This window comes from Panulirus ornatus, chromosome 2, assembly GCF_036320965.1.
Source record: "Panulirus ornatus isolate Po-2019 chromosome 2, ASM3632096v1, whole genome shotgun sequence".
NCBI lineage: Eukaryota > Metazoa > Arthropoda > Malacostraca > Decapoda > Palinuridae > Panulirus > Panulirus ornatus.
In genome coordinates this window covers 74,786,238-74,810,480 of record NC_092225.1, presented here as the reverse complement: position 1 = coordinate 74,810,480, position 24,243 = coordinate 74,786,238, and the positions used below count along the sequence as shown (strand labels likewise).

The window sequence follows — 24,243 nt, the reverse complement described above, 5'->3', positions numbered from 1 at the left end:
TATATATATATATATATATATTCTTTCAAACTATTTGCCATTTTCGGCGTTAGCGAGGTAGCGTTACGAACAGAGGACAGGGCCTTTGAGGGAATATCCTCACCTGCCCCCCTTCTCTGTTCCTTCTTTTGGAAAATTAAAAAAAAAACGAGAGGGGAGGATTTGCAGCCCCACGATCCCTCCCCTTTTAGTCGCCTTCTACGACATGCAGGGAATACATGGGAAGTATTCTTTCTCCCCTATCCCCAGGGATAATATATATATATATATATATATATATATATATATATATATATATATATATATATATGTATATATATATATATATATATATATATATATATATATATATATATATATAGGAAAGTGATTGGTTCTCAGTGAATGTAGGTTTGCGGCAGGGGTGTGTGATGTCTCCATGGTTGTTTAATTTGTTTATGGATGGGGTTGTTAGGGAGGTGAATGCAAGAGTTTTGGAAAGAGGGGCAAGTATGAAGTCTGTTGGGGATGAGAGAGCTTGGGAAGTGAGTCAGTTGTTGTTCGCTGATGATACAGCGCTGGTGGCTGATTCATATGAGAAACTGCAGAAGCTGGTGACTGAGTTTGGTAAAGTGTGTGAAAGAAGAAAGTTAAGAGTAAATGTGAATAAGAGCAAGGTTATTAGGTACAGTAGGGTTGAGGGTCAAGTCAATTGGGAGGTAAGTTTGAATGGAGAAAAACTGGAGGAAGTGAAGTGTTTTAGATATCTGGGAGTGGATCTGGCAGTGGATGGAACCATGGAAGCGGAAGTGGATCATAGGGTGGGGGAGGGGGCGAAAATTCTGGGGGCCTTGAAGAATGTGTGGAAGTCGAGAACATTATCTCGGAAAGCAAAAATGGGTATGTTTGAAGGAATAGTGGTTCCAACAATGTTGTATGGTTGCGAGGCGTGGGCTATGGATAGAGTGTGCGCAGGAGGATGGATGTGCTGGAAATGAGATGTTTGAGGACAATGTGTGGTGTGAGGTGGTTTGATCGAGTAAGTAACGTAAGGGTAAGAGAGATGTGTGGAAATAAAAAGAGCGTGATTGAGAGAGCAGAAGAGGGTGTTTTGAAATGGTTTGGGCACATGGAGAGAATGAGTGAGGAAAGATTGACCAAGAGGATATATGTGTCGGAGGTGGAGAGAACGAAGAGAAGTGGGAGACCAAATTGGAGGTGGAAAGATGGAGTGAAAAATATTTTGTGTGATCGGGGCCTGAACATGCAGGAGGGTGAAAGGAGGGCAAGGAATAGAGTGAATTGGATCGATGTGGTATACCGGGGTTGATGTGCTGTCAGTGGATTGAATCAGGGATGTGAAGCGTCTGGGGTAAACCATGGAAAGCTGTGTAGGTATGTATATTTGTGTGTGTGGACGTATTTATATACATGTGTATGGGGGTGGGTTGGGCCATTTATTTCGTCTGTTTCCTTGCGCTACCTCGCAAACACGGGAGACAGCGACAAAGCAAAAAAAAAATATATATATATATATATATATATATATATATATATATATATATATATATATATATATTTCTCTCAAACTATTCGCCATTTCCCGCATTAGCAAGGTAGCGTTACGAACAGAGGACTGGGCCTCTGAGGGAATATCCTCACCTGGCCCCCTTCTCTGTTCCTTCTTTTGGAAAATTAAAAAAAACAATAGGGGAGGATTTCCAGCCCCCCCGCTCCCTTCCCTTTTTGTCGCCTTCTAGGACATGCAGGGAATACGTGGGAAGTATTCTTTCTCACCATCCCCAGGGATATATATATATATATATATATATATATATATATATATATTATTTTTTTTTTTCTTTTCATACTATTCGCCATTTCCCGCATTAGCGAGGTAGCGTTAAGAACAGAGGACTGGGCCTTTGAGGGAATTTCCTCATATGGCCCCCTTCTCTGTTCCTTCTTTTGGAAAATTTAAAAAAAAAATGAGAGGGGAGGATTTCCAGCCCCCCGCTCCCTTCCCTTTTAGTCGCCTTCTACGAAATGCAGGGAATACGTGGGAAGTATTCTTTCTCCCCTATATATATTTACCTATTTATTCATTTTGCTCTGTCGCTGTCCCCCGCGCCAGCGAGGCAGTGCAAGGAAACAGATGAAAGAATGGCCCAACCCACCCACACACACATGCATACACACACACGTCCACACACACCACACATACACACCTATACATCTCAACGCACACATATATACACACACACAGACATATACATATATACCCATGTACATAATTCATACTGTCTGCCTTTATTCATTCCCATCGCCACCCCGCCACATATGGAATAACAACATCCTTCCCCCTCATGTGTGTGAGGTAGTGCTAGGAAAAGACAACAAAGGCCCTATTCGTTCACACTCAGTCTCTAGCTGTCATGTAATAATGCATCGAAACCACAGCTCCCTTTCCACATCCAGGCCCCACAGAACTTTCCATGGTTTACCCCAAACGCTTCACATGCCCTGGTTCAATCCATTGACACCATGTCGACCCCAGTATACCACATCGTTCCAATTCACTCTATTCCTTGCACGCCTTTCACCCTCCTGCATGTTCAGGCCCCGATAACTCAAAATCTTTTTCACTCCATCTTTCCCCCTCCAATTTGGTCTCCCACTTCTCCTCGTTCCCTCCATCTTTGACACATAAATCCTCTTTGTTAATCCTCCTTACTCATCCTCACGAGTCCAAATTATTTCAACAAAGCCACTTCTACTCTCTCAACCACTCTTTTTATTACCACACATATCTTTTACCCTTTCATTACTTAGTCAATCAAACTATATATATATATATATATATATATATATATATATATATATATATATATATATATATATATATATATATATATATATATTTTTTTTTTTTTTTTTTTTTTTTTTTTATACTTTGTCGCTGTCTCCCGCGTCTGCGAGGTAGCGCAAGGAAACAGACGAAAGAAATGGCCCAACCCCCCCCCCCCATACACATGTACATACACATGTCCACACACGTGTATACATACCTACACAGCTTTCCATGGTCCACCCCAGACGCCTCACATGCCTTGATTCACTCCACTGACAGCACGTCAACCCCTGTATACCACATCGCTCCAATTCACTCTATTCCTTGCCCTCCTTACACCCTCCTGCATGTTCAGGCCCCGATCACACAAAATCTTTTTCACTCCATCTTTCCACCTCCAATTTGGTCTCCCTCTTCTCCTCGTTCCCTCCACCTCCGACACATATATCCTCTTGGTCAATCTTTCCTCACTCATTCTCTCCATGTGCCCAAACCATTTCAAACACCCTCTTCTGCTCTCTCAACCACGCTCTTTTTATTTCCACACATCTCTCTTACCCTTACGTTACTTACTCGATCAAACCACCTCACACCACACATTGTCCTCAAACATCTCATTTCCAGCACATCCATCCTCCTGCGCACAACTCTATCCATAGCCCACGCCTCGCAACCATACAACATTGTTGGAACCACTATTCCTTCAAACATACCCATTTTTGCTTTCCGAGATAATGTTCTCGACTTCCACACATTTTTCAAGGCTCCCAAAATTTTCGCCCCCTCCGCCACCCTATGATCCACTTCCGCTTCCATGGTTCCATCCGCTGACAGATCCACTCCCAGATATCTAAAACACTTCACTTCCTCCAGTTTTTCTCCATTCAAACTTACCTCCCAATTGACTTGACCCTCAACCCTACTGTACCTAATAACCTTGCTCTTATTCACATTTACTCTTAACTTTCTTCTTCCACACACTTTACCAAACTCAGTCACCAGCTTCTGCAGTTTCTCACATGAATCAGCCACCAGCGCTGTATCATCAGCAAACAACAACTGACTCACTTCCCAGGCTCTCTCATCCCCAACAGACTTCATACTTGCCCCTCTTTCCAGGACTCTTGCATTTACCTCCCTAACAACCCCATCCATAAACAAATTAAACAACCATGGAGACATCACACACCCCTGCCGCAAACCTACATTCACTGAGAACCAATCACTTTCCTCTCTTCCTACACGTACACATGCCTTACATCCTCGATAAAAACTTTTCACTGCTTCTAACAACTTGCCTCCCACACCATATATTCTTAATACCTTCCACAGAGCATCTCTATCAACTCTATCATATGCCTTCTCCAGATCCATAAATGCTACATACAAATCCATTTGCTTTTCTAAGTATTTCTCACATACATTCTTCAAAGCAAACACCTGATCCACACATCCTTTTTTTTTTTTCCCTAAAATTTAATGATACTCTCTCACCCCAACTCTCATTTGCCCTTTTTTTCACCTCTTGCACCTTTCTCTTGACCTCCTGTCTCTTTCTTTTATACATCTCCCACTCAATTGCATTTTTTCCCTGCAAAAATCGTCCAAATGCCTCTCTCTTCTCTTTCACTAATACTCTTACTTCTTCATCCCACCACTCACTACCCTTTCTAATCAACCCACCTCCCACTCTTCTCATGCCACAAGCATCTTTTGCGCAATCCATCACTGATTCCCTAAATACATCCCATTCCTCCCCCACTCCCCTTGCTTCCATTGTTCTCACCTTTTTCCATTCTGTACTCAGTCTCTCCTGGTACTTCCTCACACAGGTCTCCTTCTCAAGCTCACTTACTCTCACCACCCTCTTCACCCCAACATTCACTCTTCTTTTCTGAAAACCCATACAAATCTTCACCTTAGCCTCCACAAGATAATGATCAGACATCCCTCCAGTTGCACCTCTCAGCACATTAACATCCAAAAGTCTCTCTTTCGCACGCCTGTCAATTAACACGTAATCCAATAACGCTCTCTGGCCATCTCTCCTACTTACATAAGTATACTTATGTATATCTCGCTTTTTAAACCAGGTATTCCCAATCATCAGTCCTTTTTCAGCACATAAATCTACAAGCTCTTCACCGTTTCCATTTACAACACTGAACACCCCATGTATACCAATTATTCCCTCAACTGCCACATTACTCACCTTTGCATTCAAATCACCCATCACTATAACCCGGTCTCGTGCATCAAAACCACTAACACACTCATTCAGCTGCTCCCAAAACACTTGCCTCTCTTGATCTTTCTTCTCATGCCCAGGTGCATATGCACCAATAATCACCCACCTCTCTCCATCAACTTTCAGTTTTACCCATATTAATCGAGAATTTACTTTCTTACATTCTATCACATACTCCCACAACTCCTGTTTCAGGAGTATTGCTACTCCTTCCCTTGCTCTTGTCCTCTCACTAACCCCTGACTTTACTCCCCAGACATTCCCAAACCACTCTTCCCCTTTACCCTTGAGCTTCGTTTCACTCAGAGCCAAAACACCCAGGTTCCTTTCCTCAAACATACTACCTATCTCTCCTTTTTTCACATCTTGGTTACATCCACATCTGGAAGGAGGTAAATAAAGTGCATAAGACAAGGGAGCAAATGGGAACTTCAGTGAAGGGTGCAAATGGGGAGGTGATAACAAGTAGTGGTGATGTGAGAAGGAGATGGAGTGAGTATTTTGAAGGTTTGTTGAATGTGTTTGATGATAGAGTGGCAGATATAGGATGTTTTGGTCGAGGTGGTGTGCAAAGTGAGAGGGTTGGGGAAAATGATTTGGTAAACAGAGAAGAGGTAGTGAAAGCTTTGCGGAAGATGAAAGCCGGCAAGGCAACAGGTTTGGATGGTATTGCAGTGGAATTTATTAAAAAAGGGGGTGACTGTATTGTTGACTGGTTGGTAAGGTTATTTAATGTATGTATGACTCATGGTGAGGTGCCTGAGGATTGGCGGAATGCGTGCATAGTGCCATTGTACAAAGGCAAAGGGGATAAGAGTGAGTGCTCAAATTACAGAGGTATAAGTTTGTTGAGTATTCCTGGTAAAGTATATGGGAGGGTATTGATTGAGAGGGTGAAGGCATGTACAGAGCATCAGATTGGGGAAGAGCAGTGTGGTTTCAGAAGTGGTAGAGGATGTGTGGATCAGGTGTTTGCTTTGAAGAATGTATGTGAGAAATACTTAGAAAAGCAAATGGATTTGTATGTAGCATTTATGGATGTGGAGAAGGCATATGATAGAGTTGATAGAGATGCTCTGTGGAAGGTATTAAGAATATATGGTGTGGGAGGAAAGTTGTTAGAAGCAGTGAAAAGTTTTTATCGAGGATGTAAGGCATGTGTACATGTAGGAAGAGAGGAAAGTGATTGGTTCTCAGTGAATGTAGGTTTGCGGCAGGGGTGTGTGATGTCTCCATGGTTGTTTAATATGTTTATGGATGGGGTTGTTAGGGAGGTAAATGCAAGAGTTTTGGAAAGAGGGGCAAGTATGAAGTCTGTTGGGGATGAGAGAGCTTGGGAAGTGAGTCAGTTGTTGTTCGCTGATGATACAGCGCTGGTGGCTGATTCATGTGAGAAACTGCAGAAGCTGGTGACTGAGTTTGGTAAAGTGTGTGGAAGAAGAAAGTTAAGAGTAAATGTGAATAAGAGCAAGGTTATTAGGTACAGTAGGGTTGAGGGTCAAGTCAATTGGGAGGTGAGTTTGAATGGAGAAAAACTGGAGGAAGTGAAGTGTTTTAGATATCTGGGAGTGGATCTGGCAGCGGATGGAACCATGGAAGCGGAAGTGGATCATAGGGTGGGGGAGGGGGCGAAAATTCTGGGGGCCTTGAAGAATGTGTGGAAGTCGAGAACATTATCTCGGAAAGCAAAAATGGGTATGTTTGAAGGAATAGTGGTTCCAACAATGTTGTATGGTTGCGAGGCATGGGCTATGGATAGAGTGTGCGCAGGAGGATGGATGTGCTGGAAATGAGATGTTTGAGGACAATGTGTGGTGTGAGGTGGTTTGATCGAGTGAGTAACGTAAGGGTAAGAGAGATGTGTGGAAATAAAAAGAGCGTGGTTGAGAGAGCAGAAGAGGGTGTTTTGAAGTGGTTTGGGCACATGGAGAGAATGAGTGAGGAAAGGTTGACCAAGAGGATATATGTGTCGGAGGTGGAGGGAACGAGGAGAAGAGGGAGACCAAATTGGAGGTGGAAAGATGGAGTGAAAAAGATTTTGTGTGATCGGGGCCTGAACATGCAGGAGGGTGAAAGGAGGGCAAGGAATAGAGTGAATTGGAGCGATGTGGTATACCGGGGTTGACGTGCTGTCAGTGGATTGAATCAAGGCATGTGAAGCGTCTGGGGTAAACCATGGAAAGCTGTGTAGGTATGTATAATTGCGTGTGTGGACGTATGTATATACATGTGTATGGGGGGGGGGTTGGGCCATTTCTTTCGTCTGTTTCCTTGCGCTACTTCACAAACGCGGGAGACAGCGACAAAGTATAAAAAAGAAAAAAAAAAAAAATATATATATATATATATATATATATATATATATATATATATATATATATATATATATATATATATATATATATGTATGTATGTATATATATATATATATATATATATATATATATATATATATATATATATATATATATATATATATCTCACTAGTGAGATTTTGGAGTGAGTATTTTGAAGGTTTGTTGAATGTGTTTGATGATAGAGTGGCAGATATAGGGTGTTTTGGTCGAGGTGGTGTGCAAAGTGAGAGGGTTAATGAAAATGATTTGGTAAACAGAGAAGAGGTAGTAAAAGCTTTGCGGAAGATGAAAGCCGGCAAGGCAGCAGGTTTGGATGGTATTGCAGTGGAATTTATTAAAAAAGGGGGTGACTGTATTGTTGACTGGTTGGTAAGGTTATTTAATGTATGTATGACTCATGGTGAGGTGCCTGAGGATTGGCGGAATGCGTGCATAGTGCCATTGTACAAAGGCAAAGGGGATAAGAGTGAGTGCTCAAATTACAGAGGTATAAGTTTGTTGAGTATTCCTGGTAAATTATATGGGAGGGTATTGATTGAGAGGGTGAAGGCATGTACAGAGCATCAGATTGGGGAAGGGCAGTGTGGTTTCAGAAGTGGTAGAGGATGTGTGGATCAGGTGTTTGCTTTGAAGAATATATATGAGAAATACTTAGAAAAGCAAATGGATTTGTATGTAGCATTTATGGATCTGGAGAAGGCATATGATAGAGTTGATAGAGATGCTCTGTGGAAGGTATTAAGAATATATGGTGTGGGAGGCAAGTTGTTAGAAGCAGTGAAAAGTTTTTATCGAGGATGTAAGGCATGTGTACGTGTAGGAAGAGAGGAAAGTGATTGGTTCTCAGTGAATGTAGGTTTGCGCCAGGGGTGTGTGATGTCTCCATGGTTGTTTAATTTGTTTATGGATGGGGTTGTTAGGGAGGTTAATGCAAGAGTTTTGGAAAGAGGGGCAAGTTTGAAGTCTGTTGGGGATAAGAGAGCTTGGGAAGTGAGTCAGTTGTTGTTCGCTGATGATACAGCGCTGGTGGCTGATTCATGTGAGAAACTGCAGAAGCTGGTGACTGAGTTTGGTAAAGTGTGTGAAAGAAGAAAGTTAAGAGTAAATGTGAATAAGAGCAAGGTTATTAGGTACAGTAGGGTTGAGGGTCAAGTCAATTGGGAGGTGAGTTTGAATGGAGAAAAACTGGAGGAAGTGAAGTGTTTTAGATATCTGGGAGTGGATTTGGCAGCGGATGGAACCATGGAAGCGGAAGTGGATCATAGGGTGGGGGAGGGGGCAAAAATTCTGGGAGCCTTGAAGAATGTGTGGAAGTCGAGAACGTTATCTCGGAAAGCAAAAATGGGTATGTTTGAAGGAATAGTGGTTCCAACAATGTTGTATGGTTGCGAGGTGTGGGCTATGGATAGAGTTGTGCACAGGAGGATGGATGTGCTGGAAATGAGATGTTTGAGGACAATGTGTGGTGTGAGGTGGTTTGATCGAGTAAGTAACGTAAGGGTAAGAGAGATGTGTGTAAATAAAAAGAGCGTGGTTGAGAGAGCAGAAGAGGGTGTTTTGAAATGGTTTGGGCACATGGAGAGAATGAGTGAGGAAAGATTGACCAAGAGGATATATGTGTCGGAGGTGGAGGGAACGAGGAGAAGAGGGAGACCAAATTGGAGGTGGAAAGATGGAGTGAAAAAGATTTTGTGTGATCGGGGCCTGAACATGCAGGAGGGTGATAGGAGGGCAAGGAATAGAGTGAATTGGATCGATGTGGTATACCGGGGTTGACATGCTGTTAGTAGATTGAATCAGAGCATGTGAAGCGTCTGGGGTAAACCATGGAAAGCTGTGTAGGTATGTATATTTGCGTGTGTGGACGTATGTATATACATGTGTATGGGGGTGGGTTGGGCCATTTCTTTCGTCTGTTTCCTTGCGCTACCTCGCAAACACAGGAGACAGCGACAAAGCAAAAGAAAAAAAAAATATATATATATATATATATATATATATATATATGGGAAACAGAAGAAGGAGTCACGCGGGGAGTGATCATCCTCCTCGAAGGCTCAGAGTGGGGTGCCTAAATGTGTGTGGATGTAACCAAGATGTGAAAAAAGGAGAGATAGGTAGTATGTTTGAGGAAAGGAACCTGGATGTTTTGGCTCTGAGTGAAACGAAGCTCAAGGGTAAAGGGGAAGAGTGGTTTGGAAATGTCTGGGGAGTGAAGTCAGGGGTTAGTGAGAGGACAAGAGCAAGGGAAGGAGTAGCAATACTCCTGAAACAGGAGTTGTGGGAGTATGTGATAGAATGTAAGAAAGTAAATTCTCGATTAATATGGGTAAAATTGAAAGTTGATGGAGAGAGGTGGGTGATTATTGGTGCATATGCACCTGGGCATGAGAAGAAAGATCATGAGAGGCAAGTGTTTTGGGAGCAGCTGAATGAGTGTGTTAGCGGTTTTGATGCACGAGACCGGGTTATAGTGATGGGTGATTTGAATGCAAAGGTGAGTAATGTGGCAGTTGAGGGAATAATTGGTATGCATGGGGTGTTCAGTGTTGTAAATGGAAATGGTGAAGAGCTTGTAGATTTATGTGCTGAAAAAGGACTGATGATTGGGAATACCTGGTTTAAAAAGCGAGATATACATAAGTATACTTATGTAAGCAGGAGAGATGGCCAGAGAGCGTTATTGGATTACGTGTTAATTGACAGGCGTACGAAAGAGAGACTTTTGGATGTTAATGTGCTGAGAGGTGCAACTGGAGGGATGTCTGATCATTATCTTGTGGAGGCTAAGGTGAAGATTAGTATGGGTTTTCAGAAAAGAGGAGTGAATGTTGGGGTGAAGAAGGTGGTGAGAGTAAGTGAGCTTGGGAAGGAGACCTGTGTGGGGAAGTACCAGGAGAGACTGTGTACAGAATGGAAAAAGGTGAGAACAATGGAAGTAAGGGGAGTGGGGGAGGAATGGGATGTATTTAGGGAATCAGTGATGGATTGCGCAAAAGATGCTTGTGGCATGAGAAGAGTGGGAGGTGGGCTGTTTAGAAAGGGTAGTGAGTGGTGGGATGAAGAAGTAAGAGTATTAGTGAAAGAGAAGAGAGAGGCATTTGGACGATTTTTGCAGGGAAAAAATGCAATTGAGTGGGAGAAGTATAAAAGAAAGAGACAGGAGGTCAAGAGAAAGGTGCAAGAGGTGAAAAAAAGGGCAAATGAGAGTTGGGGTGAGAGACTATCAGTAAATTTTAGGGAGAATAAAAAGATGTTTTGGAAGGAGGTAAATAGGGTGCGTAAGACAAGGGAGCAAATGGGAACTTCAGTGAAGGGCGTAAATGGGGAGGTGATAACAAGTAGTGGTGATGTGAGAAGGAGATGGAATGAGTATTTTGAAGGTTTGTTGAATGTGTCTGATGACAGAGTGGCAGATATAGGGTGTTTTGGTCGAGGTGGTGTGCAAAGTGAGAGGGTTAGGGAAAATGATTTGGTAAACAGAGAAGAGGTAGTAAAAGCTTTGCGGAAGATGAAAGCCGGCAAGGCAGCAGGTTTGGATGGTATTGCAGTGGAATTTATTAAAAAAGGGGATGACTGTATTGTTGACTGGTTGGTAAGGTTATTTAATGTATGTATGACTCATGGTGAGGTGCCTGAGGATTGGCGGAATGCGTGCATAGTGCCATTGTACAAAGGCAAGGGGATAAGAGTGAGTGCTCAAATTACAGAGGTATAAGTTTGTTGAGTATTCCTGGTAAACTATATGGGAGGGTATTGATTGAGAGGGTGAAGGCATGTACAGAGCATCAGATTGGGGAAGAGCAGTGCGGTTTCAGAAGTGGTAGAGGATGTGTGGATCAGGTGTTTGCTTTGAAGAATGTATGTGAGAAATACTTAGAAAAGCAAATGGATTTGTATGTAGCATTTATGGATCTGGAGAAGGCATATGATAGAGTTGATAGAGATGCTCTGTGGAAGGTATTAAGAATATATGGTGTGGGAGGCAAGTTGTTAGAAGCAGTGAAAAGTTTTTATCGAGGATGTAAGGCATGTGTACGTGTAGGAAGAGAGGAAAGTGATTGGTTCTCAGTGAATGTAGGTTTGCGGCAGGGGTGTGTGATGTCTCCATGGTTGTTTAATTTGTTTATGGATGGGGTTGTTAGGGAGGTAAATGCAAGAGTCCTGGAAAGAGGGGCAAGTATGAAGTCTGTTGGGGATGAGAGAGCTTGGGAAGTGAGTCAGTTGTTGTTCGCTGATGATACAGCGCTGGTGGCTGATTCATGTGAGAAACTGCAGAAGCTGGTGACTGAGTTTGGTAAAGTGTGTGGAAGAAGAAAGTTAAGAGTAAATGTGAATAAGAGCAAGGTTATTAGGTACAGTAGGGTTGAGGGTCAAGTCAATTGGGAGGTGAGTTTGAATGGAGAAAAACTGGAGGAAGTGAAGTGTTTTAGATATCTGGGAGTGGATCTGTCAGCGGATGGAACCATGGAAGCGGAAGTGGATCATAGGGTGGGGGAGGGGGCGAAAATTTTGGGAGCCTTGAAAAATGTGTGGAAGTCGAGAACATTATCTCGGAAAGCAAAAATGGGTATGTTTGAAGAAATGGTGGTTCCAACAATGTTGTATGGTTGCGAGGCGTGGGCTATGGATAGAGTTGTGCGCAGGAGGATGGATGTGCTGGAAATGAGATGTTTGAGGACAATGTGTGGTGTGAGGTGGTTTGATCGAGTAAGTAACGTAAGGGTAAGAGAGATGTGTGGAAATAAAAAGAGCGTGGTTGAGAGAGCAGAAGAGGGTGTTTTGAAATGGTTTGGGCACATGGAGAGAATGAGTGAGGAAAGATTGACCAAGAGGATATATGTGTCGGAGGTGGAGGGAACGAGGAGAAGAGGGAGACCAAATTGGAGGTGGAAAGATGGAGTGAAAAAGATTTTGTGTGATCGGGGCCTGAACATGCAGGAGGGTGAAAGGAGGGCAAGGAATAGAGTGAATTGGAGCGATGTGGTATACAGGGGTTGACGTGCTGTCAGTGGATTGAATCAAGGCATGTGAAGCGTCTGGGGTAAACCATGGAAAGCTGTGTAGGTATGTATATTTGCGTGTGTGGACGTGTGTATGTACGTGTGTATGGGGGGTTGGGCCATTTCTTTCGTCTGTTTCCTCGCGCTACCTCGCAATCGCGGGAGACAGCGACAAAGTATAAAAAAAAAAAAAAAAAAAATATATATATATATATATATATATATATATATATATATATATATATACAGGGTGTTAAAAAAACGAATGGTACAAAATTTGACAGTAGACAGGGACACCCATAGCAAACACTTTTTCAAGAATACCAAAAATTGCAAAACTAGTTAGTTTTCGAGATGCTGAGCTTCAAAGTTTTAACTTGACACCTATTCACAAGCATTTTCGTTTCTAACAGATGATATAATGAAAAATGAAACAAATATTGTGTAACCAGATGTATTATCGATCACAATCTACAATTGCTGTTCGAAGTGTCTGCTTTCTGCTTCAATGCAGACCTGACACCTCCTCTGAAAGGACTGCTGGACACGAGACAACATTCTTAGATCTTCTGCAATGATTTCTTGATTTGACAAATGTGCCATGTTGTCACCACGACGTGCAACGGTGAACTAATTCGTAAACACCGAGTGTTGCCACACCTTAATCAACCGAGTGTTGCCAGATTGTAAGCTAATATTACATTTAAAGTTTACTGTTCAGACATACCAAAGTTAAAACTTTAAAGCTCGGTATTTTTTTTTTATTTTGCTTTGTCGCTGTCTCCTGCATTAGCGAGGTAGCGCAAGGAAACAGACGAAAGAATGGCCCAACCCACCCACATACACATGTATATACATACACGTTCACACACGTAAATATACATACCTATACATCTCAATGTACACATATATATACACACACAGACATATACATATATACACATGTACATACTTCATACTGTCTGCCTTTATTTGTTCCCATCGCCACCTCGCCACACATGGAATAACAACCCCCTCCCCCCTCATGTGTGCGAGGTAGTGCTAGGAAAGACACCAAAGGCCCCATTCGTTCACACTCAGTCTCTAGCTGTCATGTAATAATGCACCGAAACCACAGCTCCCTTTCCACATCCAGGCCCCACACACTTTCCATGGTTTACCCCAAACGCTTCACATGCCCTGGTTCAATCCATTGACAGCACATTGACAATGGTATACCACATCATTCCAATTCACTCTATTCCTTGCACGCCTTTCACCCTCCTGCATGTTCAGGCCCCGATCACTCAAAATCTTTTTCACTCCATCTTTCCACCTCCAATTTGGTCTCCCACTTCTCCTCATTCCCTCCAACTCTGACACATATATCCTCTTGGTCAATCTTTCCTCACTCATTCTCTCCATGTGACCAAACCATTTCAAAACACCCTCTTCTGCTCTCTCAACCACACTCTTTTTATTTCCACATATCTCTCTTACCCTTACATTACTTACTCAATCAAACCACCTCACACCACATATTGTCCTCAAACATCTCATTTCCAGCACATCCACCCTCCTGCGTACAACTATATCCATAGCCCACGCATGGCAACCATACAACATTGTTGGAACCACTATTCCTTCAAACATACCCATTTTTGCTTTCCAAGATAATGTTCTCGACTTCCAAACATTCTTCAACGCTCCCAGAATTTTCGCCCCCTCCCCTACCCTATGATTCACTTCCGCTTACATGGTTCCATCCGCTGCCAGATCCACTCCCAGATATCTAAAACACTTTACTTCCTCCAGTTTTTCTCCATTCAAACTTACCTCCCAATTGGCTTGACCCTCAACCCTACTGTACCTAATAACCTTGCTCTTATTCACATTTACTCTTAACTTTCTTCTTTCACACACTTTACCAAACTCAGTCACCAGCTTCTGCAGTTTCTCACATGAATCAGCCACCAGCGCTGTATCATCAGAGAACAACAAAATGTGCGCGAGGTAGCACTAGGAAAAGACAACAAAGGCCACAGTCATTCACACTCAGTCTCTAGCTGTCATATATAATGCACCAAAACCACAGCTCCCTCTCCATATCCAGGCCCCACAGAACTTTACATGGTTTACCCCAGACGCTTCACATGCCCTGGTTCAATCCATTGACAGCACTTTGACCCTAGTATACCACATTGTTCCAGTTCACTCTATTCCTTGCACGCCTTTCACCCTCCTGCATGTTCAGGCCCTGATCACTCAAAATCATTTTCACTCCATCTTTCCATCTCCAATTTGGTCTCCCACTTCTTCTCATTCCCTCCACCTCTGACACATATATCCTCTTGGTCAATCTTTCCTCACTCATTCTCTCCATGTGACCAAACCATTTCAAAACACCCTCTTCTGCTCTTTCAACCACAGTCTTTTTGTTACCTACCACACACATCTCTCTTACCTTTTCATTACTTACTTGATCAAACCACCTCACACCACATATTGTCCTCAAACATCTCATTTCCAACACATCCACCCTCCTCATCTCATTTCCAACACATCCACCCTCCTCCGCACAACTTAATCTATAGCCCATGCCTCGCAACCATATAACATTGTAGGAACCACTATTCCTTCAAACATACATGTTAGAAGCAGTGAAAAGTTTTTACCAAGAATGTAAGGCATGTGTACATGTAGGAAGAGAGGAAAGTGATTGGTTCTCAGTGAATGTTGTTTTGCGGCAGGGATGCGTGACGTCTCCATAGTTGTTTAATTTGTTTATGGATGGGGTTGTTAGGGAGGTGAATGCAAGAGATTTGGAAAGAGGGGCAAGTATGTAGTCTGTTGTGGATGAGAGAGCTTGGGAAGTGAGTCAGTTGTTGTTCGCTTATGATACAGTGCTGGTGGCTGATTCGGGTAAGAAACTGCAGAAGCTGGTGACTGAGTTTGGTAAAGTGTGTGAAAGAGGAAAGCTGAGAGTAAATGTGAATAAGAGCAAGGTTATTAGGTATAGTAGGGTTGAGGGACAAGTCAATTGGGAGGTAATTTCGAATGGAGAAAAACTGGAGGAAGGGAAGTGTTTTAGATATCTGGGAGTGGATTTGGCAGCGGATGGAACCATGGAAGTGGAAGTGAATCATAGGGTGGGGGTTGGGGTGAAAGTTCTGGGAGCGCTGAAAAATGAGTGGAAGTCAAGATCATTATCTTGGAAAGCAAAAATGGGTATGTTTGAAGCAATAGTGGTTCCAACAATGATATATGGTTGCAAGGCGTGGACTATAGATAGAGTTGTGCGGAGGAGGGTGGATGTGCTGGAAATGAGATGTTTGAGGACAATATGTGGTGTGAGGTGGTTTGATCATTTAAGTAATGAAAGGGTAAGAGAGATGTGTGTGGTAGGTAATAAAAAGAGTGTGGTTGAGAGAGCAGAGACTGAGTGTGAACAAATGTGGCCTTTGTTGTCTTTTCCTAGTGTTACCTCGTGCACATGTGGGGGCAAGGGGGTTTTCATTTCATGTGTGGCGGGGTGGTGACAGGAATGAATAAGGGCAGATGGTATGAATTATGTACATGTGTATATATGTATATGTCTGTGTGTGTATATATATGTATACATTTGAGATGTATAGGTATGTATATGTGCGTGTGTGGACATTTATGTATATACATGTGTATGTGGGTGGGTTGGGCCATTCTTTCGTCTGTTTCCTTGCGCTACCTCGCTAACGCGGGACACAGCAACAAAGTATAATAAATAAATAAATATATATATATTCTGTTAGGCAGACTGGTAAAGATCTTTCTGTTAGGCTTAAGCAACATAAATATAGTATAAGAACGGGACAAGAATCAAATGCCTTGTTTAATCATGTTAAAAACTATCATCCTTGTATCGACTGGAGTAATGCCATCTCAGTTATTAACTGTAACTCTATTACCACGAGAAATATCGTTGAATCTTCTATCATTATATAAACAAAGAATTATAATCTTAATACTAGTGATGGTCTATGCCTTTATTCATTCCCAGGAGATGGCGTTTAAGTATAATAAATGAATAGATAAGAAATGAAATATATTTATATATCACTTCAGGACATTCTAAAGGCTCTTGCAGCCCAGGGCTGTGCTAGTTCCAGTATCAAGGAAATGTAGACTCCTTTGGAGAGAGAAGTTCTTTGATGAAACTCTACTCTGCATGATATAATCTTGCAAAAGGTGACTTTTCACTCATGGTGTATGTATTTTTTCATACTTATTCACCACATTCTATTTACAAGGTAGCACCAGGATTAGATGAAAAAAATGGCCATGTTCCCTCACATCCATTCTCTACTGTTGTGTGCAGTGCACTGAAACCACAGCTCCCTATCCACAATCTGGACCCACACACCTTTCACTTAGCTGCTTTACATCCCTTGGTTCAGTTCACTGACAGGATGACACACCCTGTGTACTACATTGCTCCATGTTACTCTTTTGTGTACATGCCTTTCATCCTCCTGCATATTCATGTCTCAATTACTCAGAATTTTTTTTTTTTTTCACTCCATCCCTCTATCTCCAACTTGGTCTTACCCCCTTCTCCTTGTCCCCTCCACTTCTGACATATAATTTCTCTGTCAACCTCTCCTCACTCTTTCTCCCCTTGTGTTCAAGCCATTTGACATCCTCTTCAGCTCTCTCAACCACACATCTTTCTTAACATTTTATTACTTACTCAGTTAACCACTGACAACAAATTGAACTCTCACATACAACACTGCCCATTTGAAATTCAAGCACTTTCAGAAATCTTCAACAACTATGGTTACACTTCAAAATTCCTAATGTCAGGAAACTTGCCAACTTTTTTTATTATCATACTTAATCGCTGTCTCCCGCATTAGCGAGGTAGCGCAAGGAAATAGACGAAAGACTGGCCCAACCCTCTCACATACAGATGTATATCCATATACGCCCACACACGCACATACATAAACGCCCACACACGCACACATATGCATACCTATACATTTCTACGTATTTATACATATACAGACACAGACTATACATATACACACATGTACATATTCATACCTGCTGCCTTCATGCATTCCTGTTGCCACCCCACCACACATGAAATCACCCTCCTGCCAACATTTGTTCACACTCAGTCTCTAGCTGTCATGTGCAGTGCACCCAAACCACAGCTCCCTTTCCACATCTAGGCCCCACAGACCTTTCCATGGTCTACCCCTGATGCTTCAAATGCCGTGGTTCAATCCATTCACAGCACATGAACCCCAGTATACCACATCGTTCCAATTCACTTTGTTCCTTGCAGGCCCTTCACCCTCCTCTATGCTCAGGCCCCGATCGCTCAATCTTTTTCACTCCATCCTTCCACCTCCAATTTGGTCTCCCGCTTCTTCTCATTCCCTCTACTTCTGACACATATATTCTCTTTGTCAATCTTTCCTCACTCATTCTCTCCATGTGACTAAACCATTTCAACACACCCTCTTCTGCTCTTTCAAACAAACTCTTTTTATTACCACACATCTCTCTAACCTTTCGTTACTTACTAGATCAAACCACCTCACACCACATACTGTCCTCAAACATATCATTTCCGACACATTCACCCTCCTCCTCACAACCCTCTCTATAGCCCATGCCTCACAATTATATAACATTGTTGAACCACTATTCATTCAGACATACCCATTTTTGCTCCGAGATAACGTTTTCGCCTTCCACACATTCTTCAACACTCCCAGAACCTTCGTCCCCTCCCCCACCCTGTGACTCGCAACATAATACCATTCCTAAAACTCTCTAAACCACCCAACTCTCCCTTTTCTTATTGCTCTCTATCACTTGTATCCCCAGTATCCTGACTGAAAAAAGTTCCACAACTGAATCAGACAAAACATACAACTTTCACCCTTTCTGCATGGCTTCAGACCCAAACATTCAACCACCACACTGTACACTGAATTCCTATGTTAGATCGATTCAATCAACCACAACCCCTTCCTTTACAGTGCTGGTGGCAGAAGACTTCAAAATAGCATTTGACAAATTGTTCACGAAAAAAATACTGTACACTGCCCTCCACAACAGTGATAAAAAGTGGTTGGCCAATTTTTTAGCTGGCCATCATGCTAGAGGCATTAACCACAGCTTCACCTTTAAAACACCCTAACTCTACAATAGGGTTACCAGAAGCAGGCCTTTTTCCACCTCTCTGCAATTGCATCCTTCTTGACCTCCTATTATCTCAAGCCAAACTCTGCATGAAGGCTCTCTTATGTGCAGACAACATCACAATCACATTACAGCACTTTGATACCACAGTAGCAACTTCAAACATGTACCACAAAATTATATAGTTATAAATGTGGCTCATCCAGAACAGAATGTTAGCATCACAGAAATCTTCATCCCTTCATTTAGCCCCACACAGACATAAATCCAGCTCACACCTTCCAGTCACTTTGAATGGACAGTTATTGACTTCTAAGCAAAACACTGACCACTCTAAGCATCACGTACAACACCAGTAGCATCGGTGCAAAAAGCACATAAAGTAAGTGCCCTTGGAACACCTATTGGCACCAGATTTGGACAAGAAAAAAAAATTCCTGAGCATTGTATGCATTGAATTCATCAGCTCCACTGTAAACAATGATTTGCCTGGTTTTCCACCCTTCCAGAATCAAATATAACAAAGCTGCAAACATCAGAAATTAGTGCATGCAGAAAAATCAGCAGCTGCCTAGCAACCATAAACACGCATCAACTTCACAGTGATATAGAGTTTTCCCTGTATGCTCCCACCTTAACATACTCAGCACACAATTCTATGCAACACTGTTAGACCCCTCCTGCCCTAACCACTTTGTAACTGACAACTAACCCCCAAGTAGAAATAAAATGCATACCCCTGCTTCATGCTTCATTAACCTCTAGTCACAGATCCCCTACTCCTAACATATATAACATTGACACACATATGTAATGAATGTTGGAAAGGATCACAATTTTGCGCATGATCAAGATATTCCTATGAGTCCACGGGGTAAATGAAACGCGATAAGTTCCCAAGTGCACTTTCGTGTAATAATCACATCATCCGGGGAGACACAAGAGAGAAATATAAGTCAGTTGATATACATCGAAGAAATGAAGCTAGGTTGCCATTTGGTAAACATGTTCACCAAATGGCGCCCTAGCTTCGTCTCTTCGATGTATATCAACTGACTTATATTTCTCTCTTGTGTCTCCCCTGATGATGTGATTATTACACGAAAGTACACTTGGGAACTTGTCGTGTTTCATTTTCCCCGTGGACTCACAGGAATATGTACTGAAATAACCTGGCAGGAACCAAACAACTGGCCTCCTACATAAGTCATAAACTCCAACCCATCAGAAACACACTTTGCAGACAAACACAAGTCACACTCCCATTTATATTTTGGACATTACTCATCACTTCTACAATACTACAAACACCATTTCAACATATCCCAAAATCCTTCATGCTCACAATGCAACTACCACAAAATGACACCGAGCACTTTCATGCCAATTGCCTTGCTCTTTTTGCACATAGTAGATGCACACACAACATCACAATACTTTATGACCTGTGATCCTGACTGGTGGACGTGGCCAGCTTCTTGAATGTTGCAAGGGCCTTATAAGGATTGAAGGGACTCCTGGGGCAGGAAGGTAAGGTATATATATATATATATATATATATATATATATATATATATATATATATATATATATATATGTATGTATGTATGTGTATATATATATATATATATATATATATATATATATATATATATATATATATATATATATATATATATGTATGTATGTATGTATGTATGTATGTATGTATATATATATATATATATATATATATATATATATATATATATATATATATATATATATATATATATATATATATGATTATTTATTTGTATATATAGTTTTTCCCATGGGAACTTACTAAGAATGCATGCCCTGCATATGATGATCCTTCAAGTTATTTCTCATATGATGTATACTATGATTCCTTCTTCCTGTTTACAGCCTCTGTGGAAGCCTCGTTCAATGTTCAAGGTAAAAACCAATATGATTACAAAGTATGATTAGTTTTATGATGATCGTACAAGTTGTGTGTGTATAGATCATCAAGTATAGTGTGTTGTAAGATCATTGATGTGCACAGCCATATTGCTCTTTTGTAAACAAGAAAGTGCATTTTTTTTAAGTATTTTTTTCATTTGCCCTTGCTTTTCAAATAGTTCTCATATGAGCTGTTGAGGTGAGGGAAGTTAACAGATAACTAATTATGCCACAATCATGCCTAATGCATGCAGAAGATGTAATTAATGTATGTAAGTTTGTAATTGTATCCTGAGGGCTGTGTGAATTGTCTACTTTGAAGTGATATAGGCTTTAGTTAAGTTGTAACACCTGTGTGCAATTTAGCTATAATGTCACACCACTGAAACCCCTAACAATGCCTATCTGTCAGAAGTCATTGACAGTCAAGGTGGTTAGCTGTACCCCTGTTCAGGATATATGTGTTCATTAAAGAAATGCATACTTTGTGAGTTAATGTACTTTATTATGTGATATGTTGGATATCATTAGTAAGATAACTTCCAACATGAATAGATGATACATGGGTGGTAATTTGACTGGAGAGTGCTGTTCAGTTTGGTTAGTTATGGAGGTAAACATTTGATCCATCATTTTGATTTTCTCTGGATATAATGGGCTTTATTGTTTCTGAAGATTGGTAATGGATGACCAGTGGGAAGTACAGTAATAGATTACCAATAATTTCTTTCAGGTAAGTGTATGGATGGTATCTGCAGGGAAGAGGTGCGAGTGATTGAGAGGAGTACAAGAGTAAGCAGCAGGAGGTCAAGAGAAAGGTACGAGAGCTAAAAAAAGTGGTCAAGTGAGAGATGGATAGAGAGAGTAACGATGAACTTTAGAGAAATTAAGAAAATATCGTGTGAGGAAATGAATATTGTGAGAACAAGAGAACAAATGGGAGCAGCAATGGGAGTGGATAGGGAAGTCATATTAGGGAAGGAAAAGATTAAAAGAGATGGAATGAGTATTTTGAAAGACTTTTTTATATGTGTTAAATGATAGGGCATTGGATGTAAGGTGTTTGGGATGAATTGGCATGCAGAATAAGTCATGGCAAATCGTGTAAAGAGAGTTGATGAAAGCCTCATGTACGATTAGGTGTGGCAAAATGACAAGAGAGGATGGAAATGCAATCGTTTTTCAGGAAGGGGTGTGACAGGAGGGGTATATGGGGGAGGATTGTGAAATTGATCTCTTCTTCTTGAGCAATACATTAAACAGTGAACTTACTCAGTAATCATGATTATTGATATATTTTCTTTTCACAATAATTCTAACCTTTGTAGCCCCCTGAAAAGAATATTCTATGTACAAACTTGTATGTTTAACTGTTTCACTTATTTACAGTAGTGACAAATGAAACAACTGAGTCACTTTCACCACCTTATAAAATGTGAACATAAGTTTACAATAGAGAAATTTTCTGTCTGCAAAAGCATATTGATTTGTTTCATGGAACAAAACTCCCTTTGATTATATCATTATATCATAGATGTATTGTTTTTCAAAAATGGTTGTCATTCTCATAGTTACTTTGTGCTACTGATTCAGCATTCTAAGAAGTTGACTAATATCATTGATTTAATATATCATCTTGGTAACTTTAAAAGTGCCAAGTTCTTAAAGATACAGTATATTCTTAATGCTGTTCTTGCATACTTCAGAAGTTAGTGACAGTGACAGATGAAAGAAGATAGAAGAAAGTTGAGAGCAAATGTGGACAAAATAGAGGTAATCAGGTGGACCAGGTTTTTGAGTAAAGTACCTGTTTGAATGGGGAGGACTAGGGGAATAGGAGTGCTTTAGTTACATGAGAATGTATGTGCCAACAAGTGGAACTAGTGGGGCTGAATTGAATCATAGGCCAGAAGAGAGGGGCCAAGGTACTGGTGCAGTAAGATGTGTGTGTGGAGGGAGAGGTCAGTGTCTGTTAGGGCAAAGATGAATTGTTTGAAGACAAAATAGTCCCAAAAGTGTTGTATGGAGGTGTCTTGTTCTCAATGAAGAAAGGGAAGAGAGTGGATGTGCCAGAAATGAAATGCCTGAAGGCAATATGTGGTGTGATGCAGGTTGATTGTGTAAGGGACAGCAGTTTGAGACAGAGATGTCATAGTAAGAGCAGTTTGAGTGAGAGTGTTGACCAGTGAGTGCTTAGACAATTTGAATACATGGGGGGATAAGCAAAAATTGACTGATTTCGAGGATCTATGTGTCTGAAGTGGAGGGAGCAAGGAGAGACTTAAGAGAGAGATGGAAGGGTAAAGTGGAAGAAGCTGCAGGGAGTTGGAGCCTGACATTTAGGAAGGTAAGCAAAATGCATGCGATAGAATGAATTGGATTGATATGGTGGCGATGTGCTGTCTGCAAACCAAACCAGGCATATGAAGTATTCATGGTAAACCATGAGAGTCTGTGGGGCTTGGCTATTGGGTGTGAATGGTAGATACTAGTTTCATTACATTAATCATATATAACAGCTACAGAGTGGATGAGTGCAAACGAAACCACTGTTTGTTTGTTCCTGATGCTACTTTGCTTGGGCAAGAGAAACAGTTTGACATAAAAGATGGTGTGTATATATATATATATATATATATATATTTTTTTTTTTTTTTTTTCAAACTATTCGCCATTTCCCGCATTAGCGAGGTAGCGTTAAGAACAGAGGACTGGGCCTTTGAGGGAATACCCTCACCTGGCCCAATTCTCTGTTCCTTCTTTTGGAAAATTGGAAAAAAAAAAAAAAAAAAAAAACCGAGAGGGGAGGATTTCCAGCCCCCCGCTCCCTCCCCTTTTAGTCGCCTTCTACGACACGCAGGGAATACGTGGGAAGTATTCTTAATCCCCTATCCCCAGGGATAATATATATTTTTTTTTTTTTTTGCTTTGTCGCTGTCTCCCGCGTTTGCGAGGTAGCGCAAGGAAACAGACGAAAGAAATGGCCCAACCCACCCCCATACACATGTATATACATACGTCCACACATGCAAATATACATACCTACACAGCTTTCCATGGTTTACCCCAGACGCTTCACATGCCTTGATTCAATCCACTGACAGCACGTCAACCCCGGTATACCACATCGCTCCAATTCACTCTATTCCTTGCCCTCCTTTCACCCTCCTGCATGTTCAGGCCCCGATCACACAAAATCTTTTTCACTCCATCTTTCCACCTCCAATTTGGTCTCCCTCTTCTCCTCGTTCCCTCCACCTCCGACACATATATCCTCTTGGTCAATCTTTCCTCACTCATTCTCTCCATGTGACCAAACCATTTCAAAACACCCTCTTCTGCTCTCTCAACCACGCTCTTTTTATTTCCACACATCTCTCTTACCCTTACGTTATTTACTCGATCAAACCACCTCACACCACACATTGTCCTCAAACATCTCATTTCCAGCACATCCATCCTCCTGCGCACAACTCTATCCATAGTCCACGCCTCGCAACCATACAACATTGTTGGAACCACTATTCCTTCAAACATACCCATTTTTGCTCTCCGAGATAATGTTCTCGACTTCCACACATTCTTCAAGGCTCCCAGAATTTTCGCCCCCTCCCCCACCCTATGATCCACTTCCACTTCCATGGTTCCATCCGCTGCCAGATCCACTCCCAGATATCTAAAACA

At 41.5% G+C, this 24,243-nt stretch overlaps 1 protein-coding gene across 1 annotated transcript in view; it reads left to right on the top strand.

Annotated features, from left to right (window-relative positions):
• The window catches only part of LOC139757279 (uncharacterized), a 791,816-nt gene that overhangs the window by 448,010 nt on the left and 319,563 nt on the right, over positions 1-24,243 (top strand). The window contains exon 16 of the mRNA XM_071677629.1: positions 20,524-20,553. Coding sequence (XP_071533730.1) covers positions 20,524-20,553 — 30 coding nt within the window. The remainder of the gene's footprint in view (positions 1-20,523; positions 20,554-24,243) is intronic.